This window comes from Oncorhynchus keta, chromosome 28 (genome assembly GCF_023373465.1).
Source record: "Oncorhynchus keta strain PuntledgeMale-10-30-2019 chromosome 28, Oket_V2, whole genome shotgun sequence".
Taxonomy (NCBI): domain Eukaryota; kingdom Metazoa; phylum Chordata; class Actinopteri; order Salmoniformes; family Salmonidae; genus Oncorhynchus; species Oncorhynchus keta.
In genome coordinates, this window is record NC_068448.1 from 35,006,351 (window position 1) to 35,028,805 (window position 22,455).

General features: G+C 44.0%; 1 protein-coding gene across 5 annotated transcripts in view; it reads left to right on the forward strand.

The window, feature by feature from the left end:
• Nucleotides 1–22,455, forward strand: part of LOC118361099 (kazrin-A-like) — a 222,801-nt gene that overhangs the window by 194,793 nt on the left and 5,553 nt on the right. For 4 of the 5 annotated variants that reach the window (XM_052482877.1, XM_052482879.1, XM_052482880.1 and 1 more), the window contains 6 exons: nucleotides 1,301–1,493; nucleotides 5,207–5,343; nucleotides 6,007–6,130; nucleotides 18,132–18,337; nucleotides 18,682–18,800; nucleotides 20,654–20,885. In XM_052482877.1, the coding sequence (XP_052338837.1) occupies nucleotides 1,301–1,493; nucleotides 5,207–5,343; nucleotides 6,007–6,130; nucleotides 18,132–18,337; nucleotides 18,682–18,800; nucleotides 20,654–20,885 (1,011 nt within the window). Of the gene's footprint in view, nucleotides 1–1,300; nucleotides 1,494–5,206; nucleotides 5,344–6,006; nucleotides 9,639–18,131; nucleotides 18,338–18,681; nucleotides 18,801–20,653; nucleotides 20,886–22,455 lie in introns of those variants that run through there. The other variant, XM_052482881.1, reaches the window with a different exon arrangement.

Genomic DNA, 22,455 nt, shown 5'->3' on the forward strand with positions numbered 1-22,455 from the left:
CCATAGATTACCATAAATAACCTGTTAATTACCAAAATTACAGAAGATTCCAGTAACTTTGGTAAATGACCATTAGCTTTGCAACCCTAGGGGTGACGATGATGATGATCTATTTCGCTCTCATGCTCTCTTTCTATTTTCCCCCCACATCCCCTGTCTTTCACTATCTACCCTCCCTCTTACTCCCTCTCTCTCGCAATTCAATTTCAATTTAAGGGGCTTCATTGGCATGGGAAGCATATGTTTACAGTGCCAAAGCAAGTGAAATAGATCATAAACAAAAGTGAAATAAACAATAAAAAATGAACAGTAAACATTACACTTACATAAGTTCCAAAATAATAAAGACATTGCAAAGGCATATTATGTCTATATACAGTGTTGTAATGTTGTACAAATAGTTAAAGTAGAATAGTGAGAATAAATCGACATAAATGTAGGTTGTATTTACAATGGTGTTTGTTCTTCACTGCTTGCCCTTTTCTTGTGGCAACAGGTATTTCACCATTTTATTCCTCATGATTTGGTTGGGTCTAATTGTGTTGCTGTCCTGGGGCTGTGTGGGGTCTGTTTGTGTTTGTGAACAGAGCCCCAGAACCAGCTTGCTTAGGGGACTCTTCTCATTGTTCATTTCTCTGTCGGTGATGCCTTTGTTATGGAAAGATTTGGAGTCACTTCCTTTTAGGTGGTTGTAGAATTGAATGGCTCTTTTCTGGATTTTGATAATTAGTGGGTATCGGCCTAATTCTGCTCTGCATGCATTATTTGGTGTTTTACATTATACACAGAGTATATTTTTGCAGAATTCTGCATGCAGTCTCTCAATTTGGTGTTTGTCCCATGTCTTTGTCACTCTCTCACATCCTCTCTCTCTCCCCCCACTTCTCCCCCACCTCTCTCTACCCCACTCCATCTCTCTCTTTTTCTCTGTCTGTGTGTTGGCTGTAAACACTTCCCCTAGCTATTCTGTCCATCTCTCAGCATCAGTAAGCGATTTTACACATCAAAGGGGAACATGCGTACAGCTGAATTCTTCATGAAACACAGACAGACGAGAAAAAGCCCAACAGAGACCAAAACCCACACAGCACTGTCACTATTGTAGTCGGCTGTTTTATATACATGTGCACACTTGATCGCACCCAAACACACACATACATTATGAATGTTCACACTCACTTGCAAAGAGTCGTGAATAGCCATCTTGCTGTAGGAATAGATTGTAAAATTGGCGATGGTAATGCCGCATGGGGCTGATGTGTGTGTGTCCGTGTGTGTGTGTGTTTGTGTTCCCTCCTAGGCGAAACAGTCCTTAGCGACCCTAACTAAGGATGTGCCCAAGCGCCAGTCTCTAGCCATGCCCACAGAGGCGGTTGTCAACGGCAACAACCAAGAGTGGGTGATGCACGCGGACCTGCCCCTCACTGCAGCCATCCGGCAGAGTCAACAGACCCTCTACCACGTCCACACAGGCCACCCCACAGACAGACAAGGTGAGGCACACGCACGCACACACACACACGCATGTACACACACACACACAAAGGATGACACTGGTGGGACTGTTAGCCATGTTTAACTGAGTTAAGGACGTTAAGAACGTACCATAAGCTCACTCCATGTCGAACATTAAATGTTGGTACCTTTTGGGTGGCTCAAACTGTTGGAGCGTTCTCAAGGAGTGTGTTAGCAATGCAGAGGTCCCGAGTTTGAGCCAGGTATGAGCCTAATCGGGGGAAGTGGTACTCGCTAAGCAAGCAACGTGACGACTGATTTCCTCCTGATGTCACAATGCATGGTAACTTTTGAACAACAAAATCTGTATATGCGTCTTACTTTACTATAACCTTTGCCTGATCAAGGTCGGTTAAAATCAAATGATGCACACCAGTCACTGACTTTATCAATAAATGCATCGAGGACGTTGTCCCCACAGTGACTGTACGTACATACCCCAACCAGAAGCCCTGCCGCTTTCAAGGTGCGGGGCTCTAACCCGGAAGCTTGTAAGAAATCCGGCTATGCCCTGCGACGAACCATCAAACAGGCAAAGCGTCAATACATGGCTAAGATTGAGACATACTACACCGGCTCCGACACTCGTCTTATGTGGCAGGACGTGCAAACTATTACAGACTACAAAGGGAAGCACAGCCGCGAACTGCCCAGTGACACCAGCCTACCAGATGAGCTAAATCACTTCTATGCTTGCTTCGAGGCTGTAACAGCTGTCCTCTTCGTCTGAGGAGGAGTAGGAAGGATCGGACCAATATGCAGCGTGGTAAGTGTCCATGTTCATATTTATTAAACTCAGAACACTAAGACCAAAATAACAAAAATAGACCAACACGAAACAGGTGCAGACACAGAGACAGAAAACAACTACCCACACCCATAGTGGGAAAACAGGCTGCCTAAGTATGGTTCTCAATCAGAGACAACGATTTCCAGCTGCCTCTGATTGGGAACCATACCAGGCCAAACACATAGAAATACAAAACCTTGACTACAAAACATAGAATGCCCACCCAAGCTCACACCCTGACCAAACTTAAACAGAGACATAAAAAAGGAACTAAGGTCAGGACGTGACAGAGGAAAGCAACACTGAGGCATGCATGAGAGCATCAGCTGTTCCGGACGACTGTGTGATCACACTCACGTCAGCTACGGAGAGCAAGATCTTTAAACAGGTCAACATTCAAAAGGCTGCGGGGCCCGGTGGATTATCCTTGACGTGTGCTCCGGGCATGTGCTGACCAACTGGCAGGTGTCTTCACTGACATTTTCAACATGTCCCTGATTGAGTCTGTAATACCAACATGTTTCAAGCAGACCACCATAGTCCCTGTGCCCAAGAACACGAAAGCAACCTGCCTAGATGACCACTAAAGGCTGGTAATGGTTCACATCAACACCATTATCCCAGAAACCCTAGGCCCACTCCAATTTGCATACCGCCAAAACAGATCCACAGGTGATGTAATCTCTATTGCACTCCACACTGCCCTTTCCCACTTGGACAAAAGGAACACCTACGTGAGAATGCTATTCATTGACTACAGCTCAGCGTTCAACACCATAGTATCCTCAAAGCTCATCACTAAGCTAAGGATCCTGGGACTAAACACCTCCCTCTGCAACTGGATACTTGACTTCTTGACGGGCCGCCCCCAGGTGGTGAGGGTAAGTAGAAACACATCTGCCACGCTGATCCTCAACACTGGAGCCCCCCAGGGGTGCGTGCTCAGTCCCTTCCTGTACTCACTGTTCACCCACGACTGCATGGCCAGGCACGACTCCAACACCATCATTAAGTTTGCAGACGACACAACAGTGGTAGGCCTGATCACCCATAATGACGAGACAGCCTATAGGGAGGTGGTCAGAGACCTGGCCGGGTGGTGCCAGAATAACAACCTATCCATCAACGTAACCAAGACGAAGGAGGACCGAGCACACCCCCATTCTCATCGACGGGGCTGTAGTGGAGCAGGTTGATAGCTTCAAGTTCCTTGGTGTCCACATCACCAACAAGCTAGAATGAGGCCTCGCGGGTGGCCAGCTGTGCCATCAGAGACTCTGGGTTCGCGCCCAGGCTCTGTCATAACAGGCCGCGACCGGGAGGTCCGTGGGGCGACGCACAATTGGCCTAGCGTCGTCCGGGTTAGGGAGGGCTTGGCTGGTAGGGATGTCCTTGTCTCATCGCGCACCAGCGACTCCTGTGGCGGGCCGGGCTCAGTGCGCGCTAACCAAGGTTGCCAGGTGCACGGTGTTTCCTCCAACACATTGGTGCGGCTGGCTTCCGGGTTGAGTTGTGTATCGGAGGACGCATGACTTTCAACCTTCATCTCTCCCGAGCCCGTACGGGAATTGTAGCGATGAGACGAGATAGTAGCTACTACAACAATTGGATACCACGAAATTGGGGAGAAAATAGGGTAAAATTCACACACAAAAAAAAAAACACAAAAAACAAGCTAGAATGGTCCAAACACACCAAGACAGTCGTGAAGAGGGCACGACAAAGCTTATTCCCTCTCAGGAAACTAAAAAGATTACAGCTGCAACATCGAGAGCATCCTGACTGGTTGCATCACTGCCTGGTACGTCAATTGCTCGGCCTCCGACCACTAGGCACTACAGAGGGTAGTGCGTACTGCCCGGTACATCACTGGGGCTAAGCTGTCTGCCATCCAAGACCTCTACACCAGGCGGTGTCAGAGGAAGGCTCTAAAAATGTACCCCAGCCACCCCAGTCATAGACTGTTCTCTCTACTACTGCATGGCAAGCAGTACTGGAGTGCTAAGTCTAGGACAAAAAGGCTTCTCAACAGTTTTTACCCCCAAGCCATAAGACTTCTGAACAGGTAATCAAATGGCTACCCGGACTATGTGCATTGTGTGCCCCCTCCCCCAACCCCTCTTTTACGCTGCTGCTACTCTCTGTTTATCATATATGCATAGTCACTTTAACAATACACTCATGTACATACTACATGTACATACTACCTCAATTGCGACCAACCAGTGCTGCCGCACATTGGCTAACCGGGCCATCTGCATTGTGTCCTGCCACCCACCACCCACCACCCGCCACCCGCCAACCCCTCTTTTACACTACTGCTACTCTCTGTTCGTCATATATGCATAGTCACTTGAACCATGTCTACATGTACAGTGGGCAGAACAAGTATTTGATACACTGCTGATTTTGCAGGTTTTCCTACTTACAATGCATGTAGAGGTCTGTAATTTGTATCATAGGTACACTTCACCTGTGAGAGACGGAATCTAAAACAAAAATCCAGAAAATCACATTGTATGATTTTTAAGTAATAAATTAGCATTTAATTTTTTACTCTTGTTTTTTTTCTTTACTTACCTATTGTTCACCTAATACCTTTTTTCAATATTAGTTAGAGCCTGTAAGTAAGCATTTCCCTGTAATACCTGTTGTATTCGGCGCACATGACAAATACACTTTGATTTGATGATGTCAAAAGTGTTTACTTGTGATGTCATCAGAAACACTTATCTGCTATCTTTGTGACCACAAAACATAGAAATCCATGATGTTCCCATGTGGATATTGGGGTGGTACTGAAGATTAATATGGGGTTGACATTCTTTTTTTACATTTACCTTTGTCAACCCATTTACTTGTTTCAAACCTGTTTTTAACATTTCTTCCTTTGCCCCACAGTTGCTGCAGTCAGGGTGAGTCCGTGTCACTCCCGACAGCCCTCCATAATCTCAGATGCCTCGGCTTTGGAGGGCGACCGCTCATCCACCCCCAGTGATATCAACTCCCCCCGCCACCGGACACACTCCCTCTGTAATGTAAGAGCTGCCCACCCCTTCAAGTAATCAACTCCTTCACAACTCTACTCTAATCCCTATCTCTCCCTATATCTCCAGTGGCTGGCGCTAAATTTGGTTCTGGGTTACGAGATTACTCTACTCCTAGCCTGGTCCCAGATTTGTTTGTGCTGGTTTGCCAACTCCCAAGTCTGCACAAACAGATCTTGGACCAGGCTACTCTACTCCCCATCTCTGAAAGCATGCCCCTTGTGCTGTAGTTGAGGGAGTTTCACCAGAACAGCCCGTCTTTAAAAAAGTAGGTTTTATTTGGGATAGCTGCCTAATATATGTCTACATAGAGTTGCGTTACGAATGGGAGAAATGACATTTTGACAGATTATGTGTTGGTTTCTGGCTAGCGTAAGATCAGCTCCTGTGAAACTTATGTTGATGTTATTCCAGCCACTTCAACTGTGGTTTTGCCACTCTCGCTTCATGTATTCATTTCTTTGAATGTGCTCCCTATCAGATAACAGACACATGCCTGACTAGTTCACTCAGTATCACTTCACCTCTTTCTGTCTCTCTCTCTTTCTCTCAATCGCTTTCCTTCACTCGCTATGTGTTGTATATTTCTGTTCTTCTCGTCTCTTTATCTCTGCATCTCATTCTCTCTGATCTCTCATCTGTCTCTCCCTGCAGTCACTAGAGGATCTGGAGGACCAGAAGCGTAAGAAGAAGAAAGAGAAGATGGGCCTGGGCTCTCTGTCACGTGTCTTCGCCCGGGGAAAGCAGCGCAAGTCAATGGACCCGGGTCTGTTTGACGGTACTTCAACTCCTGATTATTACATAGAGGAAGATGCAGACTGGTGAAAAGGTGGCAGAGAGTCCCACCTGTGTCCCTGAGTGGTGATGCATAAGAGGGTTTTCTGTCAGTGTGTGCGTGTGTTTGGCCGTACGTGTGGGTGTGTGTGTTTAGCCGTGTGTGTGTGTGCCTGTCCATGGTTGGAGACCATGTGAGAAGCCTGAGGCACATCTTGCGTCGCTGAAGTTTAAAATATTACAAGCAAATTGCATCTGTATGTACAGTACTGTAAATAGAGTGAACAGTGTAACCACAGCCGGGATCCTTACTACGTGTGGATGTTTACTGTATCTGCAGAGCAAAAAGTGGTTGTATTTGATTCTTTTAATTGTCTTTATATTTTTAACTTTTGTTTTCGATAACTGGAAACTTGAAGGACTGCTGTATGTGTAAATAACAATCATTGTGCACTTTGTGCTTGTAAATGTATTTTTTGCCCTGAATGCCTTTTTTTTTGTCATAATTTTTGACCTCCTCCCTGCTTTTTGTTTAACTTATACTCCCTATTCATTGTCCTGCTTGGTCCATTCCCTCCACACGGCCATTTTGAGGAAAGTTTATTCTAACGTTAAGACTCCTCAACTAACCTCTAGTCATCCTGTGATCTGATGTCTAAAACTCCCTAAATACCCACATCTTCATTATCTTCCCGATCACCAAGAAAGTTCAAATACATTTCTTGACTGTTGTTCAAATCAAAATTTTAAACGGGCAATCTGCGATTGCTACATAAATATTTAGACTTTTAAATTAATTATATATATCCCAAAATATACGTTTTTTTCTGTAAAGAATGTAACTTTAAGTTGACTGTATAGCCTCTAAACAAGGTCAAATCTAAAATGTTGATATTATGAATGGTCAGTCCCTGTATTCATTGCTCTGTCCATGATTTTGAGAGAGGTTACATTTTTCCAGCCCCATCCCTCAGCTTTTTACCAAAACAGCAGTGGGGTGATGGCTTTGTTATTGTTTAAACTGCAGATTGCTCCTTTAAGATGTCAGAATACAAATCGACTCCAACCTGTAGTCCAAAACATTTGGATTTCTAATATGAGCTCAGGCCCCAAAAAATTCACAAGGCCATCCCCCACATGAAACAAAAGCTGAAAACGGAGGAAATCGACTAACAATTCTATCGTCCCCGATCCAAGCATGTCAAATGTGCATGTGTAGAAGCTACCTGTTTCCTAAATGCATGGCAACTGTGGCGAAGGTGCATAAATATGGAGGAATTCAGATATGATGTCATGGTTTTAGCACTACCCACAGAGTTCTTGTGGAGCGCGACATGGTTCAATATGCCAGTAAATCAGCACAATCTAAGCTCATTTTTCAGTTCAAAAAAATATAATTCTGTAGTCTACTGTTCTAATACCATAACAACAAACAGTAACGGAGAGCAATGTACTGTAGGGCGAACTTAGCAAACAAGGAATTTGTTGTAAGTACATGGGAGCCGTCATCTTTGCACCTTCGCCATTGATAATGAATAAGGCAGACATTTTAGTAGCCTCGCCAATACCTGCTGCTAACATGCGTCCTTTGTCCTGATCTTGTCTCGATCTTGTCCTGATCTTGCACGTTTACACTTATAAGATTAGATCAAAATCCATTCACAATGCGTCTTTTAATCATCTACACCTGTCTAAAAATGTGGGCACAATGAGAATGAGGACAAGATCAGGACAAATTACGCATATTACAACCAAGTATAAACGTGGCTAGAGAGTCAAAACGAGTTATGGGAGTCAGCAAGTTCTAAAATATTTTTTTTACAACTTTCATACATAGCTTAAATAGGCATTGATAGCTCATCCCCCCCTGTAATGTATTTGTCAAACTAGTTTAAAAAATACATTTTTAAAAGTATTGGAAATGTGACATCCTCAAATTCATATTCTGGGGGATTCCTAAAAGTTTAACATTTCGACAGCTTCCAGAGAGCAAGTCGTGTCGCACCGCTTCACTTTACCATGGCCAGGTCGCAGTTGTAAATGAGAACTTGTTCTCAACTAGCTAACCTGGTTAAATAAAGGTGAAATAAATCAAATCAAAATTTGGCTCTTTAATCCTATTTTCATTACAGTGTCAAGAGGGAAATCAGAAATAATTCAGTCCCAGTGTCAAGAGGGAAATCAGAAATAATTCAGTCTGCTTTTTCTCTAAATGACCATTGTCTTCCAAACTTTCTGCAGAATAAATGAATGCCATTCTCAAATATATCGTGTAGCTCTAAAATACAATATAACTTACAAGCTTGTCATGGTTTCACTGTAACAAGTGGCTCTAATTTGAAATTGATTGAAAAATCGTGTTTGAAATTGTATACAGTAGACAACGCTGATTCATCCTGAAAAGTGCACTACCTTGCAACCTATTTGGAAATGAGGGTCAGTCTGACAGACATTATAGATTCAGGTTTGATTGACAGGTGTGTGTGGGGGGGGTGGCACAAGAGGTTGGAAGGGTTGAGAGAGGGAAGTATTTCTGATGAGAAGTTGCCCTGCGTGTTAATACCAAATTGAGCCAGGCTAATCAAACTGAAACAAATGCACACCTTAGACCCCCCCCTAGTAACCCCTGTGCTGGACTAAAAACAGCAGTCAGATTTGGAGGTTCAAGCCATTGCTGAAAAGGCAATTAAATAGGTGCCCAAGGTTAATAGTGTTTTACCCCGGGGAACAAAACACATTAGATTAAATTAGTATCTTTTCCCTTTTTCCCTGAGCAGAAGCTTTATTGGAAACCCCATGTAAGACTACTGGCTAACGGGTCATCCTACCTGCTAGAAAATGGAAACACTCATTAAAATGAAAGGGCAGCTTTAGCAATTGGAGGTCCCTCAATAAGCATTTAGAGGATTATTATATGCGGGACATAATACAAATTTTATCTCATTCATAGGCATCACACTCATAGATGCTTATGTCAACAACCACAGGTTGCATACCATGTGCCATGTGGATGGTAGCTGACATAAGCAGTTATAACTGTTTTGTTGGAGAGTGTATTGACTCACCCTTGACGGTGTAATTAAGAGTCCGTTTATTGAAGTTATTATTCAGGGTCCTTAGATCAAAAGGAGTATCTGGAAAACCGGAATAATATTAGGGGAAAAAGGAATAGCTTTACGGAATTTCTATCGGAATATTAAAGTATCCTTTCCTGCTGGGATGCCACATCAGATGACCATTATATCATTTTATGTTGCAACAAAATTCCCTCTCATTTCACGGTCGAATATTTTCATTTTTTTGTAAATTATGAAACACTATTGAAATGACTATTAAAGAGTTTTATTTAAAGTAAAATAATTGGTCTCAACTGAGGCTCAAGCCATGAGGACTAGAAGATGTTTAGCACTGGAGTGCAAAGTGAAGAACCTTTTAATGGCATGGCAACAAAATATGCGAAAGATCTAAATGAGAAGAATTATTTTAAAATAAAATAAACAACACTGAATTTCCACGTGGCCTTCCTCTCTTCCCTGTGTTTGTTTGTTTGTTTGTATGTATGTTTGTGGTATGGCTTTAATCCTAATTCCTCTTGTCGTGCTGGGGGCTGACATCTTCTGTCACATGAGTGGCAGAGTCCATCTTTGACAGGGCCCTGTCCCAACTCTCCCAAATGGCTGCTTGTCCTTCTTGACTCCTTCACTTCATGGCCAATTAGACGAGACCTGATTTCAACCTGATCTCAAATTTGATTTTGTTCAAGCAGTTTGAGTGTTTTTCATAAAGGAGATGAGGGAAGGGTGCCATTTGAGATTGTTGGAAAGCAGCCCTTACTATATGTGAGCACACAGTGTCAGTAACATTCTCCCATGACCACTAACCTCTCTAATACTACTACCACCCTGCCTGACCTATGACCTCCCCTGGACTTGCAACACAGTCTCGTAACCCAGGAAGCAGCCATGTGTACACTTCACACCCAATACTACAGTACTTTCCATTGGTTCTCGACAGCACATTTAGCCTCCTAAAACTAGGGCTGTGTTCATTGGGCACCAAATGGAAGAAAATGGACTGAAACTGGAAGAGATGCAATAATTTTTTTCTCACAAAAACGCATTCTGTTGTGTGCCCTAATGAACATGATCCAGTGCTGTCAAGCTGGGTTGCAGACTGTGCGGGTGTGCGGACTACGGATGTTAGGAACATGCTCGTTTTAAATCCAGTGCTGCTTCAAGTTGACCAGTTTTTGGAATAGAATGTAATAATTACATTTTTCCATTATCAAGGAACTTTTTTTCTTCAAGTGGTTCAGTAAGCTACACACACAGTAGACCTACTAGGAATACCTCTGGACAAGGTTACACAAAAAACAAACAGACAGGAGACAGGACGACAACATCGTAGCCATGAGCGATAGCAGAGCAGACATATGCATGATAAGGGTAGTTCATCAAGAAATGACATTGACCAGCAGCAACATGAAGGAGCTTGAGCTTGCAATGACCCACACGGTAACACTTTACTTGACACCCACTGTCATAACACGTTATGACATGGTCATGACACGTTATGACACAGTCATATGACATAATATGACATAATATGACATAATATGTCAAAAGCTGAAATAACTCAACCTGTCCTAATGACCGGTCCTAATATGGTCATAACAATGTCATGACACATATTTAGTATAACTGTTGTGACATATATTGCATTATTTTATGGCTGGTTATGACATCTACATAAGAGTGTCAAACCCCACAAAACCTGCCACGGTAGTTATTTTATTATGGCTGGTTATGACATCTACATAAGAGTGTCAAACCCCACAAAACCTGCCACGGTAGTTATTTTATTATAGCTGGTTATGACATCTACATAAAAGTGTCAAACCCCACAAAACCTGCCACGGTAGTTATTTTATTATGGCTGGTTATGACATCTACATAAGAGTGTCAAACCCCACAAAACCTGCCACGGTAGTTATTTTATTATGGCTGGTTATGACATCTACATAAGAGTGTCAAACCTCACAAAACCTGCCACGGTAGTTATTTTATTATGGCTGGTTATGACATCTACATAAGAGTGTCAAACCCCACAAAACCTGCCACGGTAGTTATTTTATTATGGCTGGTTATGACATCTACATAAGAGTGTCAAACCCCACAAAACCTACCACACAATGTAAAACATTCCATTATACCATAGCCATAGTCAACCGTATGTTTATGTTATATAACATTTTCTGAAATGTACCATATTAAATTATCATTGTAATTGCGTACAAATTGATGTCAGACATGCACCTACCCCAATACTCTGATGCTGATGACTGGGATGAATGCAGGAGCAGATTTCAGGAGAATGGCAAAAAAGTATTTAGTCAGCCACCAACAGTTCTCCCACTTAAAAAGATGAGAGAAGCCTGTCATTTTCATCATAGGTACACTTCAACTATGACAGACAAAAAAAATCAAAAAAAGAAAATCACATTGTAGGATTTTTTATGAATTTATTTGTAAATTGTGGTGGAAAATAAGTATTTGGTCAATAACAAAAGTTTATCTCAATACTTTGTTATGTACCCTTTGTTGGCAATGACAGAGGTCAAACGTTTTCTGTAAGTCTTCACAAGGTTTTCACACACTGTTGCTGGTATTTTGGCCCATTCCTCCATGCAGATCTCCTCTAGAGTGATGTTTTGCAGACTGTGCCGCCCGTCTGTCCGCGTTGGCGGCTCTAGCACGGGACGTCGACCCCACTCCACCATAGTCTTTGCCGCTTTTTTGCCCACTTCAGTGGCGCCTTTAGAGCGGGGAACCTCGCCCCCAACCTCGGACTGGAGACCCTTGCAGCGGGTCCCAAATAGATGGGCGGCTCTGGCAGCTCTTTACTGACGGGCGGCTCTGGCAGCTCAGGACAGACGGGCGGCTCTGGCAGCTCAGGACAGACGGGCGGCTCTGGCAGCTCAGGACAGACGGGCGGCTCTGGCAGCTCCTGATTGACGGGCGGCTCTGGTAGCGCTGGACAGGAGGGAGCACCTGGAGGGAGGAGACGGAGAGACAGCCTGGTGCGTGGGGCTGCCACTGGAGGCCTGGTGCGTGGAGGAGGCACCGGATGGACCGGACCGTGGAGGCGCAGTGGAGGTCTCCAGCACCGAGCCTGCACAACCTGTCCTGGCTGGATACTCCCCGTAGCCCGGCCAGTGCGGCGGGGTGGAACAGACTGCATTGGGCTGTGCTGGCTTACCGGGGACACCGTGCGTCGGGCTGGTGCCATATACCCCGGGCCGAGGAGACGCACTAGAGACCAGATGCGCTGAGCCGGCTTCATAGCACCTGGCGCAATGCCGACTCTAGCCCGGCCGATACGAGGCGCTGCAATGTCGCGCACCGGGCTATGCCTGCGCACTGGGGACACCGTGTGCCTCACGGCATAACACGGTGCCTGCCCGGTCCACCTCTCTCCACGGTAAGCACGGGGAGTTGGCTCAGGTCTCCTACCTGACTTAGCCACACTCCCCGTGTGCCCCCCCCAAGACATTTTTGGGGCTGCCTCTTGTCCCTATTGCACTGCCGTGCTAGCTCCTCATGATGCCGCCTCTCGGCTTTGGCTGCTTCCAGCTCTTCCCGGGGGCGGCGATATTCCCCAGCCTATGCCCAAGGTCCCTTTCCGTCCAAAATCTCCTCCCATGTCAAGGAGTCCAGAACCCTCTGCTCCTGTTTACCACGCTGCTTGGTCCGGTTGTGGTGGGTGATTCTGTAAAGAAATTTGTCTTCCTCTGACGAGGAGTATGACAGATCGGACCAATGTGCAACGTGGTAAGTGTTAATCATTTTTAATGAAAAGACACTGAACACAAAAATACAAAATAACAAGTGAAAGACACATATGAAAACGAAACAGTCTGTATGGTGCAGATACACAACAAAAAATAATCACCCACAACTAAAATAGGGAAAACAGGCTACCTAAGTATGATTCTCAATCGGAGACAACGAACGACATCGGCCTCTGATTGAGAACCATACCAGGCCAAACACATAAATACTACATAGAAAAAAGAACATAGACGACCCACCCCCACAGCATGCTGAAGCAACTTAATGTTTCCGCCAGACTGATTAACAACTATTGATCCAGCACCCTTTCAACGTCAACATTTCACACAAATCAGAGCCACAGCCTCATCATATTTAGCTGACGTTGGTTGGACTAAATTGTTTTTGTTATCGTTTAGTTGTCGCTGTATTAGATGAAGCATAGGTGATTTGATGATGTTGAAGTTGAAATTGTGCTGGAATAGTGAAGGCAGCTCCTGTTTTACACTTTACGACTTGCAGTAACTCTCTGGGGTTCTAAATCAATAGTTGTTTAGTGGTCCGAAAATGTCGGAAACATCAGCTTTCTTGACCTTGCTGTAGGTCATGTAACTGTTTGTTACATGCAATATGCTTAGTGGACTTCACAGGACAGATGTTTCTCTCCGGTTTTGTGATGAAACACGGGTGTGTTTCAATTTATTCTGCCACTCTGTCTTCTTATTGTCTCGGCCTTGGGCCTATATATATATATATATATATATATATATATATCACGGTGGCAAGGCATATGAACTAATAGGTTGTAGAGCAAACAACGCAATTATCACAACACAATATGGCTTTTTTTCTGTCTTGGCTTCCTTCCCCAGTGATTTTTACCCACGCACCGCTATTGATGCAGACATATATTTATTATGATGTAGAAGAACAACTTACATGCAGTTGTTGTCAGCAGCAGCAAGAGAGATCTTCTGCCTTTTGCTAGTTCTGGGTTACTGCCAGACTAAGCAAAACCTAGATAGTGTGTTAAAAGACGTGATGATTAACTGGGCTATTGAATCACCAAGACGTATTACGCACATTCAAAACAATAACAAGAGCTTGATTGGATTCACTACCATTCTTTAACTTTAATTTAGTTGGAGATGTGAAACCAACATAGTATTTGTAAATCAAACTTGTCGGCAAGTTAATAGGCTATTTATTGTACTTCAGAAGTTATACTGAATTGTGTTTGTTGTTTAAACGCAACCAAATATCAACATTTGAAGGAAATGTGTCTTACATTTACATTACATTTAAGTCATTTAGCAGACGCTCTTATCCAGAGCGACTTACAAATTGGTGCATTCACCTTATGACATCCAGTGGAACAGCCACTTTACAATAGTGCATCTAAATCTTTTAAGGGGGGTGAGAAGGATTACTTTATCCTATCCTAGGTATTCCTTAAAGAGGTGGGGTTTCAGGTGTCTCCGGAAGGTGGTGATTGACTCCGCTGTCCTGGCGTCGTGAGGGAGTTTGTTCCACCATTGGGGGCCAGAGCAGCGAACAGTTTTGACTGGGCTGAGCGGGAACTGTACTTCCTCAGTGGTAGGGAGGCGAGCAGGCCAGAGGTGGATGAACGCAGTGCCCTTGTTTGGGTGTAGGGCCTGATCAGAGCCTGGAGGTACTGAGGTGCCGTTCCCCTCACAGCTCCGTAGGCAAGCACCATGGTCTTGTAGCGGATGCGAGCTTCAACTGGAAGCCAGTGGAGAGAGCGGAGGAGCGGGGTGACGTGAGAGAAGTTGGGAAGGTTGAACATCAGACGGGCTGCGGCGTTCTGGATGAGTTGTAGGGGTTTAATGGCACAGGCAGGGAGCCCAGCCAACAGCGAGTTGCAGTAATCCAGACGGGAGATGACAAGTGCCTGGATTAGGACCTGCGCCGCTTCCTGTGTGAGGCAGGGTCGTACTCTGCGGATGTTGTAGAGCATGAACCTACAGGAACGGGCCACCGCCTTGATGTTAGTTGAGAACGACAGGGTGTTCTGCTTGGATACATCCCTCTGTGCCACTGACCTAGTCTGGTTATTATTCCAGGACTAAATACATTTAAATCCAATCAAATCTAACTTTATATGAACTTTTAAGAAAGTTTGATTTGACTTAGTCCTATTCATTAACTTGGTTTTTGAGATGGCTACGCGAATCCAACATATTGATTATAGATGTGTATACAAACTGGAATTAAAGCCAGACTAAGTCAGGTGGCACGTATGGAACTATCCAAGCAGAAGATACAGCTCCTTCAAATGTTGATATGTGGTTACCTTGACAACCAAACACAATTCAACGCGACTAAATAACATTACATTTGAAATTAACCAGAGGTTGAAACCCTAGGTCTATTGTATTGTCTGTTTTAGTTGAATTCTGGGTTGAATTGAAACAATAGCTGTTGATTACTTTGAAAATGCCATTTAGGTCTAAATAGCATCATTGATGATATGAGTGATAAAGTATGGACCCATTTCATTGTCTCAGTTAAACCTACCCCTTGGAATGACTTTGATAGCAACAGTGAATCTATTTAGTTTTTATGTGGCGATCTCTCAATAATCATTATTTTAATAGCACATTGGTCATAGTCAGTGACAAATATAATAGCTAAGCATGGCTAGGATGGGGGAGCAAAGGGAAGCTGAAGATGGATCAATTCTCCAACAGGAGGTGCTGCCCAGCCTATTTTTCTTTTTCTCATAGTGGATATAATGTTGACGTTCTGACATTGTTTCAAAGGTACAAATTCAAATTCATTATGTCCATGATGAAATGTGATTACCACGATGACATAATCCTGTTATTGAATGTCGATTACTTTTCCCACATAGCTTCCACATCACAATACGAGGGCAAATGATTTTGAAACAACGCTGATTCAACCAGTTTGTGCCCAGTGGGATTGCCTCCAACGTCTCCGTTAATTTGATAAGCTTTATCACAAAAGTCAGAGGGAGCGCATATCTCCATGGAGGGTCAACATGGGGTAATATAATCTGTTTAGAAGTAGCCCTTAGCCCTCATATTTATTAATAGGGGTTGTAGACAGTTGTAGACACTTTCACAAGTGAGAGTCTAGTTTTTTTCTAGTTTTTTTGGAGGAGAATGGCTGTTGTTCATCTGTTTTATAGTACACCATATCAAATCGATGTATAAATCCAGGTGCAATCGACTTTGGTATTATTGTTTCAAAACACAGAGTCTGTGTTGAGCAGGGTGTAATGAAACATTCTCACAGTGTCACGCACAAACTTCTCACAGTGTCATGCACAAACTGCTCCCAACGCAGACAGACTGGCCCGTCTCCATGGCAACCGGTTGCTCTTCAAACGTCTGTTGGACAGTGGAGTCTGGTGGTTTTGAATTTGTGGTGCCCGTCTTGGCTCCTTCCCATGCTGGTTAAACTGAAGCAGCCATCTGGACTGGGTGGGAGGGTCCCAGAGATAACCTCACTCAACTGCTCTATTTAAATACTCTTTTCACGCTATCGTGCCGACCCGAACCGTACAGTGCTGGCTCAGCTTGGTTTGGCTCAGTAGTGTGAAAAGGTTATATATATATGGTATTATAAGCGTGCACCTAAACAGACAGTCTGCTCAAATGTGTGCGTTACTCTAGCTCGTAGCCAATTATTAGGTTGTTTGAGAAACAGTACATGCTATCGTGGAGGGGATACAGAAAGTGTCTACTCGCAATGTCAAACTTGAACTTTTACTGACCAATTAGCAGGCTGTTTGTTTGCATGAACCAAACACTATAATGAATGTACCATCTCTGAAAGTTTCGTTCTTTTCTTTTCTACACTTCATGCCCGTGAATCAAGAAAGACTGAAGGAATGGTGAAGGAAATCATTGGGGAGGAAACTGTGCAGAATGAATACCTGTTGTTCTGTTTTGCCAGACACCCACTGAGACTGAAACACCTGTTCTGTGCTGATAGTATAGGCTATGGGGTTGTGCTGCAATGTTTTCACATCTTTATTATGCAACCAAGTGTGAACACAAAGCAGCCATGGAGAGTGGAGGCCCTTTCAAGAAGCTAGCAGGACAATTCCTCCATTCTTCTGTGTTCTTACCTTGGGATATGACTAGGCTCTTAGCCATAATGTAATTATATGTCATTCTTCATTTGGTGCCCCCCCCTCCCGCCCGCCTGCCGGCCAAAAAAATGGCAGCAATTTTCCAGAAGGACTGAAGACAGCTTACAACATTGTCGTTGAGTGGGTAATTTAAAAAAAGCAATGTGAATCTGCTGCAGTATAAGCCTGATGACAGAAACGTTGAAGTGATCATCTCATTATTCTTGTGTCATTCTTATTTCAATGATAAGGACTACATAACCCTGGTATTTCTGATGAGTTGTGTGATTATTGCTACAGGAAAAACTACCTTTATGTTGTACATATTTTAATGATAATACTTTTTTTTCACCGAGGGACGATACCATTCGTTTATACAGTAGAAGTTCATGCCAAAGAAGCCTTAGACCGCCACCTGCTGGCGTATTCACTAACAAGGCAAAAGGGATATTGCTTCTGAGGGAGACTGCACTCCTACACGTTGATCAGATAGTTAATAAACTCTCCCTATTCAACTAATGACCCTAGCTATGATATATAGGGACCTCACTTGCTTACACAATTGCGTTCATAACAAAGTACAATACTATATAATTATTACGGTGCGGGTTTGCTCCTCTGTTGTTAAGGAGCTGGTCTTGCAGGCTAATATTGACAGATAAGGCATAATGGCTAAGCAGTGTTTAACAGCTTTCACGTAAAGGCCCTGCGGTGTTTAACAGCTACTCTTTGCATGGACTTCGTAAATACTTCATAAGTTTGTTTGAAACTTTGAATAGTTTCTTTACCAACAGTTTTGAGCCCTGGCAATCTATTGGGTTGGGCTCTGCGCGAGAGCTGTCAAGTAGTCAAACTGTGTTATATCATTCCAAAGTTCTGTCTCATAAACAGAAGCCAAACAGCAGAGCAAGGGCTCTCTGTCTCCTTTTGGTTACTATGATCCTTGTCTGTTCTTATAGAAGAGCCACTGCCCCCTTACTACCACTCTCTCATCTTCCAAAATCATCCTGCTCATATGTCTCCTCCCACTCCCCCTTCGCCCACCTATCCAGACTCAGACAGTCTCTCAAGCCCCACCCGCCTCAGTCTCAGCCTATCGGACGGGGAGGATCAGCTGGACCGCCTCCAGCAGGTGGAGCTTGCCCGTGGCATGCCCATGTCGCTGTGGAGGGCGGGCACCGTGCAGGCCTGGCTGGAGGTCGTCATGGCGATGCCCATGTACATTCGCGCCTGCTCAGAGAATGTGAAGAGTGGCAAGGTATGATCCGAGATGACGTCAAACTGTAGGAAGACTTAGGCCAGTATTCAATCAAAACCATGTGGCTTTCTGGATATCCATTTCAGAGGTTGATTCATTTGATTTTCACATCAGCATGTCCTGATGGTGGAGAGAGTTGACATTTGATACAGAAATGGACAGATTGGTTGTGTGTGCTGGAGCCTGGAGACTTTCCGTCAAGAGATTGTCCGTTTCTAAATCAATTGTCAACTCCACCCATCCAGTACATGCTGCTGCGTAAATCAAAGGTACTTGTGAAATCACAATCTGGAAATCCACTACAGCTACAATAGAGTGTGGTTTGACCTTTGACCCCTTTGCAGGTGCTGCTGGGCCTGTCAGATGAGGACCTGGAGCTGGGGTTAGGGGTCACCAGTTCTATGCACCGCAGGAAGCTCCGGCTGGCCATCGAGGACTACAGGGAAGCCGAGAGCGGCAGGGGGTGAGATGCTCAGCTCCTCATACTCCCTCTCACACAAAAACAGCTCTAGCATCAGATTACCCAACCCCAAATCTTAACCTTAAACATTGGGAGGGTAAAATAATTTCTGACTCTGGATCTGCGGTTAAAGGTTTACTCTACTACTTCACAAATATACAGTAGCTGTTTGCTACATCAAGTGTGAGATGGTAAAACATGAATAACACTATTCTATCAAACTGCATAACACCATATGTGACAGGCACACTAATGTTAGCAAGGTTAAACGTTCATCAGAGCTAGAGATATACAGGGTTTGGCAAACACAGATTTGGAATTCGAGCCGTTGCCACCAAGCGTTCCAAAGCATTTAACATCAGAATGTAAGTTGTAATGTTATTGCTTTCAAGTAGAGTTTAGGTCAATTTCAGGCTAGCTCCTGTATGTTGAATTGGACATGGATTCAATTCAACCTCTGGAGTGGCTGGAATTGGAATGAACTACCCCAACCCCACTGTCTGGGAATACAAGTCCAATATGGAGGATATACTCTTTACACCGCAGAGAGCAAAACTGATTTCAATCACGTCAGGCTGACGTTTGCACAAAACGCCCTGTTTCGCAAAAATGTTGTGCACAAATGATTTACATCCCTGTTAGTGAGCATTTATTTTTGCCAAGATAATCCATCCACCTGACAGGTGTGGCATATCAAGCAGTTGATTAAACAGCATGATCATTACACAAGTGCACCTTGCATTGCTTCTACACCTGCATTGCTTGCTGTTTGGGTTTTTAGGCTGGGTTTCTGTACAGCACTTTGAGATATCAGCTGATGTACGAAGGGCTATATAAATCAATTTGATTTGATTTGATTTGTGCTGTGGACAATTAAAGGCCACTCAAAAATGTGCAGTTTGTCACGTAACACTATGCCCCAGATGTCTCAAGTTTGAGAGATTGGGGCCTCCCAAGTGACGCACCGGTCTAAGTCACTGCATCGCAGTGCTTGAGGCGTCACTACAGACCCGGGTTTGATCCCAGGCAGTGTCACAACCGGACGTGTCCTGGAGACCCATGAGGCGGCGCACAATTAGCCGAGCGTCGTGTTATAGGGGAGGGTTTGGTCGGGTCGGGATTTCCTTGTCCCATCGCGCTATAGCAACTCCTTGTTGGCCAGGTGCCTGAAAACTGACTTCAGTTGCCAGCTGGACGGTGTGTCCTCCAACACATTGGTGCGACCGGCTTCTGGGTTAAGCTAGCAGTTTGGCTTGGCACGGTCGTGTTCTGAAAGACGCATGGCTCCCGACCTTGACCTCTCCCGTGTCCATAGGGGAATTGCAGTAATGGGACAAGACCGCAACTACCAATTGGGGAGAAAAAAGGGGTAAAGGTACAACAACAACAAAAAGTGGCCAATTGGCATGCTGACTGCAAGAATGTCCACCAGAGCTGTTGCTAGAGAATTGAATGTTCATTTCTCTACCATAAGCTGCCTCAAACGTAATTTTAGAGAATTGGACCTCCAACGGCTTCCCTTTTGTGTGGAAAAAAAACGTATTCTGATTGGCTGGGCCCGGCTCCCCAGTGGGTGGGACTTTGCCTTCCCAGGCTCTCCCATGGCTACGCCCCTTCCCAGCCATTAGGGCCTAATGGATTTATTTTAATTGACTGATTTCTTGAAATGATCTGTAAAACAATTTTGAAATTGTTTTATGTTGTGTTTATATTTTTGTTCATTATACTTTTCAACCCGAAAAATACTTTTTATGGCGTACAAAATGTTGATCACCTCTTTACCAGACCTGACCTCTGTCTTCTTTTTATCTCTTCTCATCTTTTCTTCTCTCTTTTCTTCTCTCTTTTCGCTGCAGGCTGTCCAAGGCTGCAGACATGGACCACCACTGGGTGGCCAAGGCCTGGCTGAGCGACGTAGGGCTGCCACAGTACTCTCAGGCCTTCCACACACACCTGGTGGATGGGCGCATGCTCAACTCCCTGACGCGCCGGGACCTTGAGAGGTCCCTCAATGTCACCAAGAAGGCCCACCAGGTCAGCCTGGTGCTGGGCATCGAGCTGCTGCACACGCTCCACTTCGATAAGGAGGTAGGTGTCATGCAAACAGCAAACTGTATATGCTATACATAAACATTACCAATACATGACATGTTCAAAAGTGCACTGAGCCTACATACTGGACATACAGATAGATATACAGTGCATTCAGGAAGTATTCAGATCCCTTCCCTTTTTCCACATTTTGTTACTTCACTGCCTTATTTTAAAATGGATCAAATAAATATAAATCGTCATCAATCTACACACAATACCCCAGAATTACAAAGCGAAAACAGGTTTTTAGAAATATTTGTAAATATATCAAATCCAGAGGTACCGTATTTACATAAGTATTCAGACCCTTTGCTATGAGATTCGAAATTGATCTCAGATGCATCATGTTTCCAATGATCATCCTTGAGCTGTTTCTACAACTTGATTGGAGTCCGCCTGTAGTAAATTCAATTGATTAGACTTGATTTGGAAAGACACACGCCAATCTACAGTATACCAGTCAAAATTTTGGACACACCTTCTCATCCAAGGGTTTTTCTTTATTTGTTTTACTATTTTCTACATTGTATAATAATAGCTGAGACATCAAAACTATGAAATAACACATATGGAATAATTTAGTAACCAAAAAAGTGTTAAACAAATCAAAATATATTTTATATTTGAGATTCTTTAAAGTAGCCATCCTTTGCCTTGATGACAGCTTTGCACACTCTTGGGATTCTCTCAACCAGCTTCATGAAGAAAGCTTGTCCAACAGTCTTGAAGGAGTTCCCACATATGGTGAACACTTGTTGGCTGCTTTTCCTTCACTCTGCAGTCCAACTCATCTCAAACCATCTCAAAGGCCAGGTCATCTGATTCAGCACCATCCCTCTCTTTCTTGGTCAAAAAGCCCTTACACAGCCTGGAGGTGTGTTTTGGGTCATTGTCCCATTGAAAAACAAATGGTAGTCCAACTAAGCACAAACCAGATGGGATAGCAGATCTCTGCAGAATGCTGTGGTAGCCATGCTGATTAAGTGTACCTTGAATTCGAAAATAAATCACGACAGTGTCATCAGCAAAGGCCACCCCCTCACACCATCACACCTCCTTTGTGTTTCACGATGGGAACCACACATGCAGAGATCATCCTTTCACCTACTCTGAGTCTCACAAAGACACAGCGGTTGGAACCAAAAATCTCCCATTTGGACTCCAGATTTCCACATGTCTATTGTTCGTGTTTCTTGGCCCAAGCAAGTATCTTATTTTATTGGTGTCCTTTAGATGTGATTTCTTTGCATAAATTCTACCACGAAGGCTTGACGAAGGCTTGATTCACACAGTCTAATCTGAACATTTGATGTTGAAATGTGTCTGTTACTTGAACTCTGTGAAGCATTTATTTGGGCTGCAATTTGTGGTGCAGTTAACTCTAATGAACTTATCCTCTGCAGCAAAGTTAACTCTAGGTCCTCCTAACTGTGGCGGTCCTCATGAGAGCCAGTTTCATCATCGCACTTGATGGTTTTTGGTACTGCACTTGAAGAAACTTGAAATGTTCTGGATTGACTGATCTTCATGTCTGAAAGTAATGATGGACTATCGTTTCTCTTTG